Source organism: Choristoneura fumiferana, chromosome 21 (genome assembly GCF_025370935.1).
Source record: "Choristoneura fumiferana chromosome 21, NRCan_CFum_1, whole genome shotgun sequence".
Lineage (NCBI taxonomy): Eukaryota > Metazoa > Arthropoda > Insecta > Lepidoptera > Tortricidae > Choristoneura > Choristoneura fumiferana.
In genome coordinates, this window is record NC_133492.1 from 3,336,754 (window position 1) to 3,363,218 (window position 26,465).

The 26,465-nt window shown below is 37.7% G+C and overlaps 2 protein-coding genes across 2 annotated transcripts in view; one reads left to right on the plus strand and one right to left on the minus strand.

Annotated features, from left to right (window-relative positions):
* Positions 1 to 24,249, minus strand: part of LOC141439680 (uncharacterized) — a 40,186-nt gene extending 15,937 nt beyond the window's left edge. Inside the window, exon 1 of the mRNA XM_074104027.1 lies at positions 23,589 to 24,249. Within this exon, the coding sequence (XP_073960128.1) occupies positions 23,589 to 24,136 (548 nt within the window). The 5' untranslated portion in view covers positions 24,137 to 24,249. The remainder of the gene's footprint in view (positions 1 to 23,588) is intronic.
* The window catches only part of LOC141439677 (spermine oxidase-like), a 46,069-nt gene that overhangs the window by 3,594 nt on the left and 16,010 nt on the right, over positions 1 to 26,465 (plus strand). The window lies entirely within an intron of this gene.

The following is a 26,465-nucleotide window of genomic DNA, read 5'->3' on the forward strand; positions in this document are numbered from 1 at the left end:
AGGGTTCTGTTTTTGCCATTTTGGCTACGGAACCCTAAAAAGGGGTTTATTACCTTTCGCTTTTAATTTTTTTTGTAAAAAAGTCTTTATTGCTAGTCTACTTTATTATTATTTTTATTTATTTAAACTCATGATTCGTCGCCATTTTGACTATTTCGAGTAGTTGCATTTCCCAAGGCCACTATGAGATCTTAATACCTTAAGAACTTAAATATTTCAAACGATGCGTCACACTATTATAGTAAATAATAAGTATGTACTAGTACTACCTAATGCATAAAATCCTTTGAAGCCATATTGGCGTAAGCCTGTTACTGCATCTTTAAATACCTATGTATAAGAAAAACCTTCACCTCTCTCGAACGTTATTAGTTTAAGATCACTTTCCTGTCTGTCTGTCCGTCTGACAAGACCCTTTTTCTCATTAACACGCATGGAGGAATCAAGTTAATATTAATTTGCTCTTACTCCTTGCAGCTGTGAAAAAAATTAACTTCTATTTAAATCATTGCAATCAAAGATATACAGAGGTGTTTCCATACTACAAATTGCTGTATCTAACCGAAAAACACGGCTTCGTCCGGTTGTGCTAGAAGCCAGAAATTTGGTAGGAAGGTAGCTCTTATAGCCTTATAACTTATAGCACAACCAATAAGAAATATCCGAAAATGTTATTTTTTACGCCTGTCTGTCTATGTGAATAATATCTAAAATACCCCACACTGAATAGTTTTTTTAATCAGGCGTTACTTTGAAGAAGTCCATATCAATAAACTAATAGTAGATTGTACAACAAGAGCATAAAACGAGCCATTTTACCCGAGGCGTTCATATAGCCACCCGAGCCGGTATGGCGAGAATGGGTTTAATGCTCGAGTTTTACACTCTACTTTTCAGTTCGATGGCGAGGAAATGAAATAGCAACAGTGGAAACAATGATTCACTTTCTATGTGACTTTCTATGTACTTTTTATTTTGTTATGCATTATTATAATAATTCCATTTTTTTATTTTATTGATTTATTATGATTAATTTGAATGATTTTTAGGTTTATGTAAATTAAAAAATATTTAAAAAAATATACAAAAACTTTTTTGTTTGTGGCTGTTGACACCTGATTACCTTGGTCTTAAGTTGGTCTTAGACGAAGATTTTATTTTATGCACTAGAGCATAAAAAGTCATTTTATGTCGCCTAGATACAGCATAAACACGAACTTTACGAGCATGAGAAGTGAAAAATAATTTCTTTGCACACCCGCAAGTGTATTGTGAAGGTGGTGCTTGTGTGATTTGTGTGTGTTCTTACAGTGTGGAGGTGGAGGAACCGCATGAACACGCATATCTTGCATAAGCTTAGCTATCATAAGGTCGAGGGTGAGCAAAGAAATTCTTTTAGCTCATTTTTTACCCCACACTGCTTACATTTTGCTTAGGAAAGGGCTATGATAATACTGGATATTCATAGATATCTACAAATGTGGAACCCTCGGTGCGTGACTCCGATGCGCACTTGGTCGGGTCTTTTCAAGGTTGCTGAGATAGGGACACAGTACAGTCACTATTACCAATATCTAGGGCCGGTAGAACGTGTCAGATACTTTTGCACGCTCCACGCTCTCAGAGGCGTCTAAACCTATAGTGCAGGGTGTGCGTTGCACACGGGCGCAGCGGTGTTAGAGGCGCCGGCCGTGACACTTTGTACCCACTCCATTTTGACCGCGCTCTTCCTAGATGGCGCTAAAATAATAATTGCACACGGGCGCTACATGGGCTAAAGACGCCGTTGCACGCTCTGCTGTGGCAGTGGACTGTACCTACCTACCTTTATGACGCAGAGGGGTGCCACTATTATTTATGGAAGCTTTCGGATAAAGTGATTGAAGTCATTTAAGAAATTAGTTCCCATAAAAGCTATATGGCCAGGTATCATAATTAAATATTTGCCCAAAGTTTAGTGCGACAAAGATATTAATGAACGTGGCATAGCATTAACCTAAGCAACAAAAAGTTGGAAAACCCGCGACTTTGTCACTTCAAAGTTCAAGATCTCAAAAACGGCTGAACGGATTCTGATAAAACTAAGAACCATTGCTAGAAAACCTGCCTTCAAATTTAAAAAAACCGCATTCAAATCGGTTCACCCGTTTAAGAGCTACGGTGCCACAGACAGACACACAGACGCACATAGCGGTCAAACTTATAACACCCTTCTTTTTCGGGGGTTAAAAGACAAAACTAACCTGGCTATGTTACAAAACTTCACTTTTTACAATTCGCCAGTTCGTCATGAATCCTGTTTGTGTATTTTGTAACGAAAACCTATTAATTATAATTTAATAATATAAATAAAATAAAGCACCCTTGCAATTTATTGCAATTTAAAAATTTCATTATAATCACCGAAACCATAGACTATTCTTTTTACATTTCGGAAAAGAGGGTAGGTAGTCCACATAAAAACACACTAAAGACACATTCTGCCCTCCTAAGTCAAAAGGCGCTATCTCAATAAAAAAACACTTTTGAGTTATTAATACTTTTGTGTAGCTTAAAACATTCTGCATCACATGGTGTAAATAACAGAAAAGCGATTTTTTTTGAGATAGCAACTTTCGGCTTAGTAGGGCAGCATATTCTCTAAAAAGACATTAAACTTTCCAAGGTTACAAAATCTTGCACCGAGATCTTTAAAAATACTTCCAGCCCTATAAAGCGTTGCTAAAATCATGTAGGAATGCTCCTTAATCAATCTAAATGGAAGCACGAATACTGTCTGTCTTTTTTCCACGCAATATGTGAGAACAGGATAAAAAATATGCGTGAGAAGCGTTTTTTCAATGGCCGACTAGCGAATGCTCGATCGGAAAGGCAAAAACGCTACGGAATGTTATTGTAAAAAGCGAAAACTAAAGTTATTGTGTGTTTAAGAGTCGGTTAAGTACCAAGTTACTAAAACTATAACCAATGTCAGATGAACTGTCACATCTGCGATTAGGTAGATTTCTGTAACCCAACATTTACTTACAGTCAAGGAAACTGAATCACGTACCACGTCGTGTCATGTCGTCATGTCGTGTTGATATTCCGTACATTTGCGAAATAAATCAAAGTGAAATTGATTGGTTTCAACCTGGTACAAGATTCAGTTTCCCTGGACCCTACCTAACAAAAGAATTAACGGCTGATATGACATTGTTTATCGGTTTAGAAAAATCTCTTGACAGTCCTTACTAAAATAAACGTGAAAGTATGTCTGTCTGTACCTCATCGTGCTTAAACTGCTGAACCGATTTTAATAATAATGACAATAATTTATTTATCAGATTACATAATTGATCCAGTTAATGAAAGGCATGAAGATAGTTTGAGATTCTGGGAAGGACATTCGAGTTTTATCCCGGAAAATTGCAGTTCACACGGGCGGGATAGCAATAGGTAACTAAACGATTTTTCGGCAGACAGAGTCGCGGGCAAAAGCTATATAACAAAAAAAGGTACAAATTATAAATGTAGAGTTAGAAATAAAGTAGAATTACTGATTTATTTCTCACACACATTTTTATATTCATTGCGCTGTCTCTAAGTCTTCTATGTAGAGCCCTTGATTTTAGGCGAAAACAAAACATAAAAAAAGGATTAAGCAACAAACATTTTACACACTGGCATCATTTGACACGGACATTGAGTGAAATTGTCAGCAAATAAAATTCTGTTATTTGAGACGCATAAGTGTACCGCGTATTTAGGATAGCGCACTATCCATCCACCCAATGGCCATGCTATACTATGTGGCCTTTGTCGGGATCCAGAGCATAACCTACCTATGTAAATCCACAAAAGTCCGTCACATCACGTCGACTGGTTGGACGACTTGTCGTCACACTCGTCGGCTCTTTTGTGCTACAGTATTAAGTTCCCGAGGTTTAGTTACACTTGTCAGAACAGAACGGTTTGGAATTCGGACTTCTAAATACTTAGCATCTTTATCTAGTGTCATAAGTTGGAAAAGGATGGTGGGTCTTTACGAGTAAGTTAGCAAAGTTGAGTGTGCCGAATTTAAAGACGTGAGAACTCTGGAATTTAGTGGCAAGTGCCGACATCTGTTTTGCATCAAAGTTTATGATGCAATCGAAAATATCGAGTATCGAATTCGACAGTTTGAGACTTTAGGAAGGACTTAAAGGACAGTTGTCATATCCTGGAAAATTGTAGTTTGTACACTAACGTGTCTACACAGTGCAGGGTAGGGCGTCCACCAACAAGATGAACGGTCAAAAAAAAAAAAAATCAAAAAAATCAAAATCATTTATTCAGTAAATAGGCCGCAATGGGCACTTTTACACGTCATTTTTTAAAACTACCAGCGCTTTCGGAAAGACCATCATTGCCAAGAAGAATGCGCCGCAAGAAACTTGGCAGAAAGTCATTTTTTCAACATAAAATAATTACAAATAAAATACTTAAAAACTACAGTATACAATGAAATAAAAGAAAATACAAAATAATAATAATAATAATACAGGGATGTATGGGGTCCCTTAGTTACAAAACTAAACTCTAACTATAATCTACGTTCAGTGGAAGTGTAGACTGCTTCCACCGTCATAAATTAAAATAATAATAATTATAATAATAATAATTTAATTCTGAAATTTACATTTCAGGTCAAGTAACCATTAAACTTTTGGATTCCGAAGGCAAGCTCACGTCTGCCGCCCCCAAAGTTAGCTCACACGAACTCATGTCATGCTCTGAAAGCAGAGCGGTACCGAGTGCATGGTATTGCTTCCGTTCCCATAAGCTCTATGGGATCGTCTTGGGAGCTTCGACGTCGCGGGCCTGTGACTAGAAATTAAACTAAAAATATACACGTTTAAAATCCATAAGCTTAACAATATACAGCCTTAAATATAGCAAGGGGATGTATAAAGTCCCTGAGTTAATAATAAAATTACTATATAGCAAGGGGATGTAGAAAGTCCCTGAGTTAACAATAAATAAAATTCCTAATCTAAATAATTCAGAGATGTATATAGTCTCTGAATGTCAAAGTAAACTAATTTAATTAACCAAATTATACAATCTTCAGAGGTGTAAAAAGCCTCCAATGTCAAAAACTTAAAATAATTATTAAAATAAAGAAATGGAGATGTATAAGGTCTCCAAATGTCAAACCAATAAATATTTTTAAATTAAATTCTGCAACGTGGACAACGGCAACAGAACCAGAAACTAGACACGAAATGCGCCGGGACACTGCCAAGTCACACTTCACAACACTTATTTATACACCGACATAAAAACACACACATACACAAACACGAATACATCACATCACACATCAACATCCTAATTTTCATCGGCTTTCAGTTTAGGCCATGTCGCATCATCACATAAGTACTCCTCAACTTTATAGTAAGCTTTCTTCAGAAGTGCACTCTTTATGTATTCTTTAAAAGAGTTGTGTGGCAATTTCCATGCTTCTACAGGAACTTTATTGTAAAATCTCACACAGTTTCCCACAAAAGATTTGCTTACTTTCCGTAAACGGAATTTTGGAACGGCAAGCTTGTGCTTATTACGAGTATTGATATCATGTACGTCTGACACTTTTTTAAAGGACTCGATATTCTTGTGTGTATACAATATCACATCATGTATATACTGTGAAGCTACTGTGAGGATGTTTATCTCCTTGAAGCGTTCTCTTAGTGAATCTCGGGAGCCAAGGTTGTAGATAGACCGGACTGCCCTCTTCTGTAGAATGAAGATAGTTTCTATGTCGGCTGCCTTGCCCCAAATCAGCATACCATAGGACATTATGCTGTGAAAATAACTGAAATAAACTAGCCGGGCAGTTTCAACGTTGGTAAATTGTCTGATTCTTCGTACAGCATAGGCGGCAGAGCTCAATCTACCAGCAAGACCAGAAATATGCGGGCTCCATTGTAAATTACGATCCAACGTAAGACCAAGAAAAACAGTCTCATGCACAAGTTTCAGATTCTCTCCGTTTAAGGAAATAGTTGTTTCAAACTGTCTCACATTAGGCAACGAAAATTTTATACACTTAGTTTTAGCTGCATTTAGTAATAAATTGTTAGCGGTGAACCAGTTTAGCGCCTCTGCTAAAGTCTCATTGATGTGGGTTGGATCTTCTTGTTGCCTGTTTACTTTGAATATCAAAGAAGTATCATCTGCAAACAATACTATGTTACATTTCTGTTCTAGCAAGTGGGGCAGGTCATTTATATATACTAGAAAGAGAAATGGACCCAAAATGGAGCCTTGTGGAACTCCAAGCTTCACCGCTGAGCCAGCTGACTGCGTTCTATTTATGTCCACTTTTTGAATTCTTTGGCTGAGATAAGACTTAACCAGGTTAAGTGCTTTAGCTGAAAGTCCATAGTGTTGAAGTTTGCGGATAAGCGTCTCATGCTCCACGCAATCGAAGGCCTTGGAGAGGTCGCAAAATATTCCTATTGCATCTTGCGAATTTTCCCATGCATCATAAATGTACTTCATGAGACTTGCGGCTGCATCTGTTGTCGAACGGCCTTTTGTGAAACCGAATTGCTGACTGTGTAGTAGGTTGTTTACATTGAAGTGACGAAGCAGCTGGTTAAGCATGATCTTTTCAAACACTTTACTCAGCACAGGCAGCACAGATATCGGACGAAAGTTGCCAGGATCAGATGAGCTCCCAGCTTTAAACAATGGAATCACTTTGCTATATTGGTCCTGGTTAAAGCCGCGGGTTCATGAGGGATGTAGGCAAACTGAAGCTACTGGAGGTCAATGTCCAGTAGTTGACGTCCTCGGCTTATTTGATGATGATGCCACTAGTAAAGTGATGTTATATACACGCTCCTCACGGCAATATTAGGTACCTTTATCATGTGATAATGGTGAACTAAAATGATAGGTCGCTTCAGCTGAATTCAGCTCCTCTCCATAGAAGCGAACTCTAACGGAGGCAGAAGAAAAGTAATAAACACAAACGTCAAGTCATCACCATCACCGACTTGACATAACAAAGTCCGCGTGGGAGGCTCGCGGGGTCAAACGAATAGCCCACGCGTAGAGTGACCACGGTAAACGTTCGAACATAAATGGTAATAATGATACTGGCCAGGCCTGGCCTGTGAAATCAGTAAAATAATATAACTTTTCCTGATTCATATCTATAGGAATCGTAAACAAAGGTATTCTTTCTGGTGTCCATGGGGAGTTTAAAACATAGAGGCTGTTAGAACGCGTTCAATCACAACAATTTCCAGGGTATTCGAGCGATTATTCCGTCTGATTTTAGTGTGCACATTTCTGTTAAAATGATAGAAGTTTCTGTAACAGTTACCAGTTTATCTAGTACAAGTACAGGAATAGAAAATAATCGAAAATGTTATCAAATTCTACAATCCATTTAAGGCTCACTCGATCGTATCTCCAACTCCAAGTGTCTCCAACTCACTCGCTCGTCCCATTCACTCCACAAAGTCTCCGTTCAATCGATCCGCTCTCTTGCGTGAATCATTCGTCCACAAAGTCACCTCACTCGATCGTATCTCCAACTCCAAGTGTCTCCAACTCACTCGCTCGTCCCATTCACTCCACAAAGTCTCCGTTTAATCGATCCGCTCTCTAACATCAATCATTCGTCCACTTCTAAGTCTCCACGACTTTTCTTACCATGCTTGTGTAAAAAAAAACTGGCCACGGCTTACCATAATAACATGTTATTACAAAGAAGCCTTAAAACTGCCATAATTCATTAAAATCCATAAACAAGCTGACTCCGCTCCTGCTCACCTTAAGAAGTAAGCGATACCCCGGCACCTTAGCTTAAATACTTACCTATAAAACGAACTTTATGTGTATTAGCCCACGGCACGTGGAAAAAACTAAATGTCGTGTTATCAAGAAAATCCAGCTAAGTCAAGTCATGCGAAGAAAACGTACAAATGAGGAATAGTTATTTGTGAAGCGGAAAATTTATGTTGTACTTATAATGAAGACTAAAACATGGAATGGATGGAATGGAACACAATTTTTCTTAAGTACACAGCGCCGGCGCTGGCCTTTGATCAAGGTGGAGCGAGATTCCCTACACAAGCTTCGGCGCCTCTCAAAAGTCGCCATCATAATGTGGTAGGACCTTGTGCAAGGTCTGCCCGGATTGCTACCACCATCTTGCTCGCTAATCCTGCCGTGAAGCAGCAGTGCTTGCACTGTTGTGTTTCGGCGTGGAGAGTAAGACAGCCGGTGAAATTACTGGCACTTGAGGTATCCCATCTTAGGCCTCTAGGTTGGCAACGCATCTGCAATCCCCCTGGTGTTGCAGGTGTCTATGGGCGGTGGTGATCTCTTACCATCAGGAGACCCATTTGCTCGTTTGCCATTCAGTCGAATAAAAAAAAACATAGTTTTATTTCGCAGTAGAAACTGGAAAAAAATATAACAAAAAATTTAACCGACTACAAAAAAACCGTGAAAATAAATTTCTACCAGTCTGAAGTCGGTCGGTGCCTCAGCACGAGCCAGCAGGAGTGGACCAATAGCAGTGGCTAAAAATAACAATGAACTTGAAACGTATTTCTACACCTACAGCCATTTGTTTCTAGAAAAATAAAATTAGACATCATTTGAACCCGACAAATTAGTTTTTGTAGCCTCCGGCATCATTCATCGGTCAAGATTCACAGAAAACCATGCTCTATGGTTACAACATACGGCGCTAATCTATTGACTGTGGATTCTAAGAAAGTGTTGACCGGAAATAATTGAGATCCATTCGAGTCGACCTTGTACAAGGATTTTGATGTTCGGTTTGAGTCGTTCGGTTGGTGTTCTGAGGTTTTTGGTAACATCGTGTGTGGCGTCATTACTTGGTACGAATTTTAGGATTACAGTAATTATAGTAACATTTGTAAAGTCGCCGTCATAAACGTCGTTTCTCTCTCAATTGAATAAAAAAAAAACCGGCAAAGAGCGTGTCGGACACGCGCAAAATACGGTTCCGTAGCCATTACGAATAAATTAAGTAATAGTTTTCTAAGGATTTCTTTCGGATTTTATACGGAATCTTCCAAGTTTAGGTATATTTTATACCTTAGGCTGCTATTTACTCTAAACTACTAATAATTCTCAAGCAAACTTAGCCATTATAGTTTTCCTTGAAAGTTTGATATACTTACTACCATCCTGATTTTTTAGAGGGAGGGGACGCTCGATTTTAATGAAAATTTGCACTTTAAAGTTGAATATTTTGCAAAAAAATCAATGAATCGAAAAATCGTCTTAGCAAACCCCTAATGGTATGCTATGGGAGGTACACTACCCTAAAAAATTTTTTTTTTAGTTTTTTATTGTACCATTTTATCGGAATAGTTTACATTGCAAAATTACAGCTTTCTAGCATTGATAGTCCCTGAGCCGCGGACGGACGGACGGACAGACAGACAGACATGGCGAAACTATAAGGGTTCCTTTTTTGCCATTTTGGCTTATAGCAGCGCTTCCACCAGAGATGTGCGAGGATGTGTTGCGAGGAATGTGTTTTTCATTAACCAATAGCAACGCTTCATTTACCTCGCCTCGCTCCGCTCAGCTGTTTCCACCAGAGATGCGAGCCTGTGTAAATGAAGCGTTTCTATTGGTTAGTGAAAAACACACATTCCTCGCAACACACCCTCGCACATTATTGGTTGAAGTTGAAACGCTGCTTCCCTTTGACCGCCACGGTCGGCATTACGTGGCGCCTATGGAGCGATTTTCCGATTTTTTTTTGTCTTCTGTGGCCGACCGTGGCGTTCAAAAGGTTAAAGCTTTGCTTAGTTTGAGATAGGGGTGTCCACTTTAAAAAAACATCGATGTTTTTTTCGATTAAATAAATCGGAACTGTACATCGATGTATTTCGATGTATCGGATGAAAACATCGATGTTTTGTAAACATCGAGTACTTTTTCTAACATTATATTACAAAGCTGTAGTCATGTGAAAAGAAAGTTTCAGAGTGAAAATTTTCGTATATGACGGTTATGATAAGAGCCAAAGCCATTATTTTATTAAAGTTTAGCTTTAATCTTTCATAAAATAATAGATCTAAGTAACTCCTTTCATAATCTGTAAGTATATACAAAACCATTCACTTTGCAAAGATGACCTGTTTTGAGATGTACATTATTACAAATTTTAGTGGTCCAACTTGAGTTTTTGTGAAATTAACTGGTTATCATCGATTCGATGTTTTATGAAAAAACATCGATACATCGAGTATATCGATAGCTTTTCAAAACATCGGATCGATTCGACGTATCGCATTGTAAACATCGATATTTTCGATGCATCGATGTATATCAAATATCCCTAGTTTGAGACTATTGTCGCGACCGCTCGCAATCGTATTCATTATGTCTCTCTACGTTATCGTTTGACAGAAATGATGGATTTCAAGTGCGTTTCTGCCACTCGCGATCACAATCAAATGATAGTTTTTGTATGCGAAAACTTAGGCAATACGGTCTCACGTCAATTGCTGTCAGTTGGCCCAAGATATTTATTAAACTCATTGCTTTCAAATGTAATTTCCTAAAACTTGACTTAATTATAAAACGTCCAAAAGGCACCTACAATTGTTTATTTAAACAAGACTTATCAGCGATCTTAACACAGCTTTTAAGAAATGAACATTTTACTTAAGGAATGCTGCGCGTACATTGCGCATACGCATCGGGGTAATAATCTCCGCATATTACAACGGGACGTTATTTGAAGTTGGTTTTCTCTTTTATGTGGTTTTGGATAAAGTAGGTACATTATTGTCGAAGAATCGTTTCTTTGTTTTGCTTAATTAATAAGGAAAATACTTTTTTCACTTCTTAAGCCTCATAAACTTCGTATTTATGCTGGATTTAGGCGACATGAAATGATTTTTATGCTCTAGTGCATAAAGTAAAATCTTCGCCTAAAACCAAGGAAATCAGGTGTAAACAGCCACAAAGAAAGAAGTTTCTACATATTTTTGTAATAATTTTTAATTTATATAAAACTAAAAATCAACCAAATCAATCAAGTGTTGCTATTTCTCTATCTATTTCATTTCCTCGCCATCGAAGTGAAAAGCAGAGTGTAAATAAAACTCGAGCACTAAACCCATTTTTCCCTCGACGTGTCTATCCACCCTCGCCGTACCGGCTCGGGTGGCTATATGTACGTCTCGGGTAAAATGGCTCGTTTTATGCTCTTGTTGTACAATCTACTGATAGTCTGATATTGTGTCGTACAAAGCAGTGGAGATAGAACATTCTAACGAGGCCAATGGACACAGTATCGCGTATGACAGTAGCGCTAACAAAGAGACAACAACAGCGGAACGAATTAAAATGTTTCATAATAAATGTTGCCATATTTAGGCATTTTTAATATCAATAATATGTCAGTTAGACAGTGGCTTCATTAATTTCTACGTAGTTATTAACGTGATATTGAACTAAATTAAAATGGAAAAAGACACGCACATTTTACATTACATTTTAGCAATATCTAATCGCCGTGATTTTGTTCTAGTCTAGATAATATAGTACTACTAATAGTTCCATAGAGTACTACCTATATTTATTTAAAACTGAAATCAAACGGCACACACCTCGCAAAATAGTAGAACGGGTGACGGGTAAAAACAAAAGCAAACCGATAGTCTCGACTCTTGATCATCTTCAAGCGGCCATTTACGCGTCTTAGAGGTTCACAGATACCAGGCATCCTGCCTTTTCGCAAAATTATTTGCCAAATGTTTCATTTTCCAACTGTTTAATTTCCCAACTCTTAATTTTCCCAATGTATTTTCTTATACTTTTATAGAACACACTAGGTTAGGTTGGGTTTGTTTTACGAAAGTTCCGAAAAAAATATAGTTTCAGAGAAAATCGTGAGTTGGAAAATGAAACAGTTTGTCAAATGAAATATTTGAAAATCGTGGGTTGGGAAAAAGCAGAGAACCCTGATACCATCACAGCTACAATGACAAACATATCTCCAATAGTGTTCATATTAATTTCCCCGTGGTATGCGCACGCGGCTCTCCACTCCACTGCGTCCCCGTATTCTATAGTAAACCGGTCTCGAATATTTGCCGGCGACCTCGTGGTTCATTCAACACGGACGCACCGACTGGAGTGTCGCGTTGTTCAAATTAAGATCTTGCATGAGCCCTAAGTTTTAGTTTTTTTGTTGCATCAAACTTCTCAAACATAAACGTTAGTAGTAGTAAGAGCGTGTCGGATACGCCCAAAATAGGGTTCCGTAGCCATTACGAATAAATTAAGTAATATTTTTTTAAGGATTTCGTATTTCATACGGAATCTTCCAAGTTTAGGTATATTTTATACCTTAGGCTGCTATTTACTCATAAACTACTAATAATTCTCAAGCAAACTTAGCCGTTATAGTTTTCCTTGAAAGTTTGATATACTTACTACCATCCTGAATTTTTTCAAATTTTTCCACCCACCGGTTTAAATTTTAGAAGGGGAGGGGGGGACGCTCGATGTTAATGAAAATTTGCACTTTAAAGTTGAATATTTCGCAAAAAAATCAATGAATCGAAAAGTCGTCTTAGCGAACCCGTAATGGTTTTAAAAGACCAATCCAACGATACCCCACACTATAGGGTTGGATGAAAAAAAAATCTACCCCACTTTACGTCTATGGGAGGTATCCTAAAAAAAACTTTTTTTGAATTTTTTATTGTACTATTTTGTCGGCATAGTTTAGATATATATCCGTGCAAAATTACAGCTTTCTAGCATTGATAGTCCCTGAGCAAAGCCGCGGACGGACAGACAGTCAGACAGACAGACATGGCGAAACTATAAGGGTTCCGTTTTTGAACCCTAAAAACGCTCAAGTGGGGAAATCATCCCGTTTTCACAATCAATTTCGCTATGATTTCTTTGGCAATATAAGATGCAACATGAAATTAGTAGCACCCTGGTACTTGATTCAGTTTCCTCGTACGCTAAACACTATTGGGTCTTTTCATTTACATTTGATTCCTATTTTCCGAGTAAATACACCAATCTCCCTTTTATTTCCATTAAATTACTAGGTACGTACTTACGTGGGCAGAATCAATTTACCCCGATATAGAGCTATGCGTTTTTAGTGAGAGTGAGATAAAATCTCAGCCAAAAGCATAATTTTCAATACATTTTTTCATCTGTAAAACGTAAACAGTATGAAGAGTTGCTATCAGTTACTTGTAACAATGTTTACCTCGAAAATCAGGTTAAACCAACTTTTATAATGCAATGTTAAACCACATTCTTTGAAAGTTCGATAAAATTAAAATCGTTTTACAAAAATCTCGATTTCGCGTAAAAATAGCCGCTTTTGAAATCTGACCTTGTTTGTGTTTTTGTGTAAGAGTTACTTAGCTTTTTAAACGATATAATTTCTGCTTTATTGCAGTAAATAGGCACTGCTACCGCGTTACGTTATTATTCATAATATGTAAATAGACACGCGGTGCTGTGGGAAATAATCGAATCGGAAACAATAAATTTAAGTACAATTCAATTTCTTAATTAGAAAGACTATTCATAAATGTTTCAAGAAGAATTATTTAAATACGGCTCAATAACTAATATCTTTACGGTCCAAAAGAAATTTCTCACGATCAAAGAAGGGGATGCGATTCAAATGGGCGGTAAAAGATACGAACAATTTATTTTCGATTAAGGGTGACGAAGTTTTATATTCTTTGAAGCAACATAAAATATTGATTCCATTGTTATCATCATCATCATCCCAGCCTATATACGTCCCACTGCTGGGCACAGGCCTCCTCTCAGAACAAGAGGGTTTGGGCCATAGTTCCCACACGGGCCCAGTGCGGATTGGGAACTTCACACACCATTGAATTGCTTCACAGGTTTGTGCAGGTTTCCTCACGATGTTTTCCTTCACCGCAAAGCTCGTGGTAAATTTCAAATGTAATTCCGCACATGTTTTTCGAAAAACTCAGAGGTGCGCGCCGGGGTTTGAACCCACGACCCTCTGCTTGAGAGGTGATAAGTCAAACCACTAGGCCACCACGCATTTTTTTCCATTGTTATACTTAAGTCTAACGATTTTTCAGAATGTGTGTTAAGAAATTACGTTTTGAATTAACCCAGTGCTTTCGTTTTGTGTTTTTGAAAATAATTTTTAGGCAGTTACTTATATTATTTTCACAAATAATTTATCTAATACCTTTAAAAGAGCAATTCTATAAATGAGCAATGTAATCAAAATCTCGGAAACGGCTCCAACGATGACAAATCGACCTAGCTTAGTCTTATCTCTCTCTGGGAAAATGCTTACTATCGAGTTTTAGCCCGAGCAAAGCTCGGTCGCCCAGGTACTGGATATTAAATAGGCAACGGACAAACATACTTAAATAGATAGATACATACTAAAAATATGTACATATTAAACTCAAGGTGCTTTCGTATTTTTCACACATACCTACATAATAATAATATCAGCTTCGATCGGGGACCGAACCCGAGACCTCAAGCTTGGTAGTCAGGTTCTCTAACCAACGGGTTATCCGGCCATCTAATGGTTTTAACTTTAGGCTTTTAGAACAATAAAGTAAAGTAAACTTGATGTGTTACATTTCTAGATCGCAAATTGCTTAATTAAATAATTGCAATACTGCATTCTTTGCTCTGTTCATAATCCCGATCCTACCACGCTTCCATAATTCTAAAGACAATAGTCAAACAAAACTGAAACACTTCCCACGATTTAGTTACCTTGAAATAATAACTTAGTTATGGTATTTAAGAGCAATTTTAACACTCACAATGAAGTAAAAGTTTCTTGGTTTTAATTAGTTAGTATGAAGACGGCAATTAAGATGTGTTTCCATCAGCGATGTGCGAGGATATGTTGCGAGGAATCTGTTTTTCATGAACACTTCATTAAGCAAATTCGAGAGTAGGTATAGTTTGCGCGGAATAAATCTGGATAAAAGTGCATTGACACCTGTCTACCAATGTACACCATTTTCCCACACGATATGATACAAAATCTTTGACAATTACCGCAAATATGCCTCACCTTGCGTATCGTAGTAGAAGGCGGGGGTGATCGCATGATCTTGCAGATGTGACAAACATTTTTACGCTAGGTACTTTTTTAAACATTAAATAGAAGAAAAAAAAGCTTACTTTAAATGAAAAAGTTTTTAAAAAAAAGAGTATTATAAGATAATTCGTTTTGTTGTTATATCGCATACATATCATCCGCCTCCATTATCGCTGAACCAACAAGCTCCATCAAATAAAATAACTAACAAACTACTAATAAAAACAAATAACAACACTCTTAACAATTTAAATTTTTAACAACAACAACGTGAAACTTTCCAAATACGTATATAACGCAAGCGCTTGCCGAACACGGAATGAAAACGAACGAAGGCGACAGGCGACCGGGTTTCGCGCCCCTGTCACAAGGCGCTTGCAGTGCAAAAGTATGCGCGTATTGGGGTTAATTAACTTTTATCCAGATTTATTCCGCGCAAACAATAGATTGTTTAATAACTAGTCATCCCACCCACTGCTGGGCTCAGGACTCATCTCAGAATGCCTGGCCTTTCTTAGGGCTTGGCCCGCAGTTCCCACGCGGGCCAAGTGCGGATTGGGAACTTCACACACGCCATTGAATTGTTTCGCAGGTTTGTGCAGGTTTTGCTTACCACCAATATCTGACACAACTAAAACTGCCTGCATGTGTGTGTGTGTGTGTGTGTGTGTGTGTATGGTTGCCTGGAAGAGATCGCTCTGAAGCGGTAAGGCCGCCTATTGCTTACCTTAGAAAATATCTATGTATATACCTGTTTCCTGTACTGCTTACTGTGTTGGTGTGCAATAAAGAGTTATTGTATTGTATTGTACTACGCTGTTTAATTAACTTAATAGAATACTTTTATCCCGGCCGGTGATCCCGTGGGAAACACGACGGACTTATACCAAGAAGCAGAGCAACGGGTTAGTTGCACTGGTCCGGCAAGTGCAACAGAAATTAAAAATACCATTTCATAAACGAAGACATCGCGTTGGGCTTTAAGCCTTATTTACACGTTGCGAGAAACATCGTTTGAGTTTTATCGAATTTCTAAATGATCAATAGTGTCTGTCTGTGCCGTAGTAGCCGATGTGGCCTAGTGGTTTGGCCCATGGCCTCTCAAGCAGAGGATAGTGGGTTCAAATTCGAACTTCAATAGTAACAAGATAAAACAACAAGGTAGCTACACAATAACGTATTACATAAAGCCGAAAGGGCTGGCATCTCAGCAATGCGCTGAGGTACAGAACTATAATTAAATTTTCAGCTGCAGACAAAATATGAATAAAAAAATATATACAGCGGTGTTGAAGTACGTACTCTAATCAATGGTATACAGAGCTAAATTAACCATCCCTCTATTTTAATAAAACCTCTTTGTCTACGTCTGTCTTTGACGTCTTTTATACCCAACCGTGTCGTGTAAAAGGGGCTTACCGCTTCGTAAATATTCCGTTATGTGCGGTGCGGAATTATAAAAAAAAGCCGGTTTGTTTTGATACGAGTATTTTTAGCAGGTTATTTCAACATCATACGAAAGGCATGGAGAAATTGAAGTTAATTCCGTAATGAGGAGCATGCTTGTTAAAACAAATTTGACAGATAGTAGCTTTAGATCAGAATAATCTACCGACAGCTGAATAACCTAGTATCAGGGAGCCTGACTACATATATTAAAGGTTGAGTTCGATTCCCGGTTGGGGCAGATATTATTTATAAAATATACGAATAAAAATAAATAAATATCATGGGACACTTGACACCAATTCACTATTCCAGACTAAGAGTTTAGTAAGTATTCATTTTTAAAATTTAATGAGATTTAGAACTGATCAAAGCAATTTAGATAAATAAATTTGCTTTTGTCGGCACTAAATCTTCGAAATGGACGGATGACTGGTTAAAGCCGCATTGCTCACGGTGGATGCAGGCCCCTTCGTACTGAAGCAGGGTTACTCAAAGTGGGGTACGCGAACCCCTAGGGGTTCGCTATTCGACGGTAGGGGGTTCGCGACAAGGTTTACGTGACTCCAAAAACCACCAGGCTGCAAGACTAGCAAGATGATTAAGATTGGTTTTTGGAGTATTTTAGTATTTGTTATTTTTAGTTTCTCCAACAGTCAATTTAATTACTTTCGCTATCGTCTAGAAACTTTAACAGGGGTACGTGGAGCCATAAGTTTGAGAAACCCTGTACTGAAGCAATAGGGATGGTGAGTTGACACCATTAAAAAATAATTCGAAGACACGACTCCAGTAAAACAACGCTTTATTTTAACCCTGAAAACCAGATTAATTTCGATTAACTGAAAAGTTAGATTTTATGTTGATTGAGTGTGCGAACAAGTGACGTCATAAGTTGCTATTTCCATTCAAACTCTATGGGAGAATTGTGTTTTGACAGCTCATAAAAAGTACGTCAATTGATTGGTGGTGTCAACATCCCTATTGGAAGTCTATGGTGGGAGGCCTTTTGTCTAACAGACACCTCCTCCGCCTGATATGATGATGATATATCATGAAATCTTCTTGTTGTCAACTGTCAAAAAAGCGCATGTATAGTGCCTGCCAACCGCTCTTATTTAGCCCAATCAAAGTAAACTTAAATTGATCCCAATTCATTAACTTTACATAAAAACATTTTTTTATTCTGTGTGAAGTGAATGCTCCTAAATGTGTCCAGTTACACATAACTTGTCTGTCACTAGAGTATTCTAAAATCCACGACGGTCACGGAAACTATACAAATTAATTCATAACACGTCGTACATTAACTTAAGAATTCTTCAGTATTTCGAAGGGCTCATGTTTTACGTAACAGCTTAAATTTTACCTTTTATGAAGTTGTTAGGAGTAAAGCGAAAACCCACATTTTACCTGTAGCCTTACGGAACCCTAAAAATAAGGTACGGATGACAATGTCCGTCAAAACGGACGGTTTTCTAACATGACATTTCTATTCCTCTTTAGTTCTGTGGTCGAATACATCCAGTAGGGCAGTGACCTTGTCTTATGCAACTGCATATTACGCTCTTTCCCACCGAGTACCTCTTCATCATTATGAGGTGCTATGTATGTAGGTATGTAAAGCCGTATCTACAGAACTGATGCAATACAAAATATTCTTTATTGAACACCATAAAGCTGTAGGTACAATGAGTTTACCAACATACAAAAACAAAACAAAAAGAAAATATGGTCTTCTCGCTTAAATAAGAGCGATATCTTCCAGATACCATTTACTTTACTGTTCTTCCATAACTGATGTCGCCACTTCGTCTCTTCTGATACCTACTGCACGCACGTTTTTCGCGTTTTAGGAGAATTTACTATAATTGGGTGAATCAGCTTTGAAAATAAACTTGTAGAGTGTGAAACGTGTTTCTTGAGTGGTATTAGTCTGTTAGATTCTGCACGAAAACATAAATTGCACATCTTAAACAACAATGTCAAAAAGTCGAATTTTGACCATAAAGGTAGAGGTGCGAAATGTGTCGCACGGAGTAGGTAGATTCTAGATTGATAGAGATCTCTGCAAAGTAAAAACGTAGTGCAAAATAAAGCCAAAGTTATCTCCCGTCGCGCTTTGTCGGTACTAATACCTCCCGATTAAATAACTTGAAATAAATGAGCAAAACAAATCTAAAGTCAATGTGAACCAGCGATGGCCACTTACTAAGTAAGTTTTTCCTAGTACACCTGTCTCTTGATTCCCATAAATAGTGGTTGCTAGGAAACAGGTTTATAATGGTCATCTATACCTGGCTTCATAAGTTTGATTATGTATACAGGATGCCATAGGGTTTTACATGCAAAGTTATGTAAACGCATAACTGAGCTACTTTTGTTCTGTATTAACTTTTAAAAACATGTTTGGTGTTACCTAATTTAATTGTTTTCATACAGATTTGTATGTAATTTCCAATGTATGCAATACAATACTAAGTTGACAGCACATTGATGCATATTTAACTTAAAATTTTAAATTTTAAAATTGTTGGAGGCCTACCGACAGCTCGTCTCCGTCCTGTCAATCAATCCTGAAGCAGCAGTGCTTGCACTGTTGTGTTTCAGCGTGAAGAGTAAGACAGCCGGTGAAATTACTGGCACTTAAGGTATCCCATCTTAGGCCTCTAGGTTGGCAACGCATCTGTAATACCCCTTGTGTTGATCTCTTACAATCAGGAGACCCACTTGCTCGTTTTCCATCCAGTCGAAAAAAAAACAATAAATTATTCAAATTCAAGTTATTTGGAAATGTTAAAAAACAAAAGTAACTCTGTTATGAGAGTAGAATCGAACCTTGCATTTAAAGGGGAGCGCCTATAAGTTCGCATACTCTTCGCTAGTCATACCTTAATTTATGTCCGAATCATCATTTGTCATATTTTTTTTCCCACTGAAACCTTACAGTTTTCTGAAAATATTAAAACTATGCGCACTCCCAGACCAACACTGCATCAACTCAAAATAATACACCATTTTAATTTAGACTTAAATCAAATTTCTGGAAGGTCTAAATTAAAATGGTGTATTATTTTGAGTTGATGCGGTGCTGGTCTGGGAGTGCGGGTTAGGTTTATAACAATTCTGAACACTCATTGGACTCAGAGAAAAAAGAGTTATGACAACGATCTTTCTGACAAACATTACATTCGGACTTTCAATAAGGTACCTATGCGAGCCGATATGGACCCCATTAACGACCTATGGTCAGAGACACCCTGTATTGCCTAAATAAATACTGACTTCGTGTCACGATTTACATTTCTCCTGTATGTTATGATGATGATGATGATGATGATGATGATGATGATGATGATGATGTTATTTAAAATTTGCGTTTGTTATCTGACACCTTTGATGAACGATACTCTGACACCTTTAATATTGACTTATGTGTGAAAATATTTGTAAACAATTAAGAAATGCTGATTGTCTATTTGAAATAGAAACTTCGGAACTTTTGACTCATCCAGCATCTGTCGCATTAGAAAATGAAAATCTAGTTCATTATCTAATCTAACTGCTAAAAGAAGAACGTCGTATAGAAAAACTAACATGTAGCGATAATGACCAATATGACCTTTCGAATTTGGTTTGTAATTTGCATAACTTCTTGGTTTCAAGGTCGGTTAGTCACTTGTACGCGGAAGTTACAGATATTTTATGAATAATTAAATACAAATTATTTTTCCATTTAAATTCCTATTATAACTCTTTAGTTATTGTTATAAGGTCAAGTGAAGTCATAAATTTTACTGTTTGGTACAGTCTACATGCTATGTCTGCTAATAAAGGATTATTTTTAATTGTTTGGATTAATTTATATATCTACTTACTTAGATATCACTTGATTTTGATCAAAGTGCAAAGGTTTTTGCAGTCACATCATCAAAATTTAAGAGTTGCACTCCCGTAATTGTCATGTACTTATCCCATTCTTTCACTTTCAGCAACCAACCTGACTTCTTGACATTTCAGCGCTTACTACCTATTTCTAGGTTGTTTGAAAAAAATCTATCTCGTCTTCTCTCAACTTTTTCAAGTGTCAAGACCAGAACTATTTTTCTTGTGAGGTAATTCGATAGTACATAACTGTAATATTTACTGTGAAAAGGCTCTAGATACAGAGTTGATTATGCTCGTTTCTCGTATTTTAAACGTATATTCTATGTATATTCTATAATTTTAAGGAACGTAAACTAACCCTTTCGAATACCTAAGTTTGATTCCAATGTTACTCAGTTTGATTATTATTTTGAAAAGACTTGGTACGGTTGAGCCTATAGCCCATTATATATTTTTTATCGAAAAATACTTCAAACTTCCACTACAATCGATTCAGTTGTATTCATTTTCACCCTTGTAAAATTTACCCCTACGATTATTTTTATTAAATCGATTGTTCACTTCACTTTACTGGTTACCAAGAGTTACAAACCAAGCATTTATCTATTCAACTAAAAGGTCTGTTAGACTGAAATTCTACCTCAAAATCACACCTTTTTACCATATTTTACCTAATCTTAACTTCTGATCTTTCGTTCGGACTTAGCCCGGCTTTTTATACTGACCGGTACTTATTTATTTAATAAAAAATAGTTAAGACAAGTATAAAGTTTCTTTGCTAACTTGACAACATTTTCGCAAAACCCACCGCAATCAGGTGCAAATGTTCAGATCTTTTTCTGAATGTTCGCATTTTCGAATTTATAATGGTAACCCTAATCTACTTTTGCTTCTCTAACAAATAAGATATACTAGATTTGTTCCAGTGCACTCCGAAGTATGCGGTCGCCGACAGATATACATACAATACACAGCGTAGTACGTCTATGTTGAACGCGGAAGGCAAGCCGTTTCTAAGAGAATGCATCTTGCGGGCTCGAATTTATAATCTCACTAGTTCTTACCTTCACAATTTTACTAAAGCATTGTACTTTTCAAAATTACTCCGTATTTATGGGTAAGTATAAAGCGTTTTTGCAGCATTTTTTTCTCATTAATATTTCGGCAAGTAATTAGTCTGCTCAGGGTCAAAGGTTTTATGAAAACCAAAGACAATAGCGATGCTAATCTAGCGCGATCAAAATTCTTGCGACTTGACCTTCCGTTGTCAGAACGCTCGAATATTCGCCGAACCCTTAGTTGTATAAGAGCAATCGTACAGAATTTCATGAGTCTCTTAGCTTAGCGATTAAGATTTCGGCATTTCACATGCGAACTTGCTGGTCTTGTGGAAATATCACGATAAGAAGTAGCCTATGTATGAATCCCGAGATCCAATTTTATCTTTTCTCTTTTATCGTGGTAGTAGGTAAGTACTCTATCTCTCTGTCACATAAACACATAGATAGAGACACATTTTCGAGTTTGTAACGTTAGTCAGATTATGCCGTTTTCAAAAGGAAAAAACTCGTGGTAGTACTTAATTTTAACACGTCTTTTAGAAGTCATAGTTTATGAAAGCCTTGAACTATATTTTACTAGTAACACCCATATTATCTGACTCATTTCTTTCGATTCTTTGATAATTGTATTATATTTCATTGAAATTAACCCGTTAATATAATCATAACATATTAAAGGTTTCCTTGTTTTGATAGAAAATAATGTATTTTTAAAAGTTATCAGTAGAAGTAAAAATGCTCCCTACAAAGAGATTGGAGTGGTAGAGCGTTATAACTGCGTCTTTGTATATTGATATCTATAATTAACACGTAAGATTGAATCACTTCTTCTAATTAGTAATAGGTAGGCGCCGGACGGAAATAGTTTGATGCTATTAATTAAAGAATTCCACCGCAATATCGACGTAAAAGGAGACCGGATGAACAGGTTCAGCTAACCTAACGATTCTCTAACGGGTTACATTTCTCATGCAACTTAACTATCGGCAGGTATATGCCAAAAACAAAAGCTAGACACAGAAGGTTTGGTTTCAATGCCAGTTTCGAGCAAGTAGTCTAATTTCGGCAACAGTGTCGGTTTTGGCTAATTATTGGCCGAAATTTTAGCTTCACCGAAACTCTTATAATGAAAATTGTGACATCATTCGGGTAAGTCAACGTGATTAGCAGTTGAGAGAAGCCTATGCCCAGCCTGTGGAAGCGTTTGGCTGAAGATAATGATGATAATGAACATAAGATAAATAAAGAACTAATTTTGCTATCGTACCTACTCGTGATTTTTTCCTATTTCATATTTTTGAACTGTCTGTGGTAGGTGTGCAAAAATACAGTTGATTTTAAAACGCTACTTATTCAAACTTAACTTTCAATTTAAATGTTAAAACAAAGTTTAGCATTGAATTTAGTTTCGTTCAGACCATTCAGAGAATACAGTAAGTATATTTTTTTTGTTCGCTTCAATTTGGTGTTCAGGATTTTGTCAATAATGCTACAAGTAATAACAAAGCTGCAAAAGTCTTTGCCAAAAATAATCTACAAGTTCACGCACTGACGCGTAGTCGACCGTTTGAATTGAACTCAGTTTTTGTGAGTTCCATTCAATAACCGCCAAGAGCGACCGTTAAACACCTGCCGGCTCGCGCCAAGTATATCACATCGTCAGTAAAAAACCTCAAGATAAAACACAAAACCATTAATTTTAAATATGAAGATTTACCAAGAATCTGGCAACAGTTATGTCTAACGAACCTTACTTAATTATACCAGAAGCCAAGCGGCTATAAAGTCGAAAGGAACCACGTTTTCGTACAGTTATGCGTTGTGCAAGATAACCAGAATGAAGATAAGACTGTTTGCTTTTGGAGACCGTACTGGTAAGCTAGCTCTAACACGCTGAGGCGAGTCTCAGCGTAATCTTTATAAGCACGTATAAAGTGCTTAACTTGATCAGTATAACCAGTTTCGAAGCATTAACGGTTAAGGCGCTCCCATGGCTTCAGCGACCACGAGTTGATTGATGACTGAACAATTTTGTGACGCGAAACTTGGAAACTCACCGTCCATTCGGGGCTGAGGGGGAGTGCACCAGCTTCACTGCAAACAGGAACTGAATTGCACACACAAGGAGACAGCATAAGTTGAGCGACAGCGTCAATGCACACAGAGCTAACGTCACTTCGTACACCACAGCGAATTCCTCGGGAGCACTGGTAGCAGGCGCTGATATCTTCAACAGAAATAGTAAGGCTAGGAGAGCCAACAGCAGACTGACGAGGCATAGAAGCGCGAGGGACGTCAACGCCTCTTCAGTCGCTGCTCTTAAGCTCCTCGATCTTCCAGGGTTAGTCCTATTTTGGGCTCCATTTGCGTTCCCATTGGCGATCTTCGGCGGTGATGCGACCGGTATAGGAGCCACGACAGAGACAGGAGCGTTAGCTGTTTGTTGTCCAGGGCTGACGCTCGCTGACGTTCCACCGACGGAATGTTTGGAGGAGTCCAATGTTGAGACGTTGAGGGGTAGATGATGGTGCGGCCGCCGTGGCATGTTCTGATAACGTTGGTCGGCATCGTTCGCCGCCGGCGGCCGCGTCGCATGTTTCAACATGACGCGCTTACGCCGCGGCTTGCCATACCGCCGACCTGTTCTCTGGCATCGGGTATCTGTTGCGCCGTCCGACGCGACCGGCCGCCGCGAGCTTACTGAGCTAAGGCTAAGCCCCTCTCTTACCTGCCCGTAATTATGTCAATCATAAAAACAGGGTGTACTGTACAGTGCAGACTGCGCCCAACCACCCGCCGGAGCTGCATCGTCTTCCCTAACAATATACTCGTGTAACAAAACAAAATAACTTTCAATACGGATGTTTACAAAACATACGTATTTTGTTTGGAAATGGTGGCGATTGTCTCATCGTTTAAGGTAATTGAATGCGCGAGTGTAATTTTAAACAGTCAATGATTCAGTGCTGTTCATAAAAGAAAGAATTTGAAGATGAGAACATTTTTTTTTCTTTTCCAGTTCAATAATAGGGGTTGAAACCCATATCTCTACTGATAACTGATTCTGTATATCTTCGCGTCTATCCCACTCGATGGAACATTTATCATTGAAATCATGCTCAAGGATTAAAAAAAATACCTATTTGGTTTCACCGTTCTCAACAACTTCCCCACCAACCCTTGCTTAAGTTCATTATAATTGTCCAATCTACTCTACGGGCTGTCCTACTTAGCTACTTAACAATAGACTTTTTTTGCATTATTCTATTGTTTTCTCATACCGGTTTAAATTACAATGACGTAAATACTTTACTTCTTGCACTTCTTGTAATAAATAATCTAAGACACTTGGAAAATTGTCTGTACTCTCTAACATGATGAACATTTAAGGAAATTTTCACTACAAGAAGATCAAATGGAGAGGATGGTCGTATCGTATGAAAACTATCTGATTTTGAAGCTAAGACTCCATGCATTTGTCAAAGCAGAACTATCAATCGCGGTTACTAGACCAGCTGATCATAAAAAGATGAAAAGTCGGCCAAGTGCGAGTCGGACTCGGACCCGCGCACCGAGGGCTCCGTACTTTGTAGGCATCTATGAATATAACCTAACCTAACTAAAAGTAAAAGTAAGAATTTATTCATCATCATCATCATGTCAGCCGAAAGACGTCCACTGCTGGACATAGGCCTCCCCAAGGCTCTCCACTCAGACCGGAAGAATTTATTATAAGATAGGTATTTATTTATTTTATTCATTCGATCTCTTGAACGCAAAAAATTCTAACTTTTATTGTAAGTGTAAATTTGAATAAATTTATTTGCTTTTCCGCAGTAACGCAACGCAACCGATCATGATAAAATTTGGTGCTTTGTGCTTTCAGTATATTTCATAGTTTTCCCTCAGGTGTGCAATATACAATTAATCGCCTCATGTGCAATACAATACAATACAATACAAAGACTCTTTATTGTACACCAGACATACAGAAAACAGATACACAGAGAAAAAAAATTACAAGGTGAGCAATAGGCGGCCTTATCGCTTAAGAGCGATCTCTTCCAGGCAACCTTTTGCAGTTTTTCTTACGTACAAAGACGTTCTAACACACGCTACTGCTGTCCGAGTTGTCTAAATTAATGTTCCATTTACGCCACTGATGCCTAGTGTATTTACAGTAGAGTAGAGCTAGACTAAGTATAGCATTCCTTGGCGCCATGCGTCAGCACTGAATTATCTGCTCCATATATCATGAGCCAGGAAGAGATAAAAGGGGCAGGACGTTCAACTTGACAGTCGCTCAACTCACAAGGTATCTAGGCATTGTTTTGTTTTGACTAGTGCTTGCATACTTGCTAGTAATCGACGGATATATCTTAAAATTCTTGAACCTACTTGTTTTTTTTGTATCGAATGAGGGAACATTACGAGACGCGTAATATTTCCAAAAATGATCGACTTCTTAATAAAGCGAAAAAAACATCATATATACCTACACTAAAAACAACCTTAAAAAAAGGAAAAAATCTAACCTTAATATTTAAATGACAACAACAAGCAACTTTGGATTGGAATATTTGGCTTTAATATTGACAGAAATCCTATCAGCAGTTCCAAAGAAAGCTGACGTAACGTACACGTACTTAAACTTTATTACGAGCTATTTAAAATGATTACGCGCCTTCCAAAAAAAAGCTCACTGGACAGCCAAATATGTGGTCTACCACCCTAAAGTGGATAATCGCTTGCATGTCATAAAACAATATTAAAGCCAAATACTCCAATAGACGTGTCTGACAACTTGAAATTTCGACTTTAGCGACATATTCATTTGATAGGAACTTGATTGAAAATTGATAGACCACTTATTTGGCTGATGGTACACTTCTATCTATGGTACCTACCTCCAACTTTATGCCAAAACTTGTGTA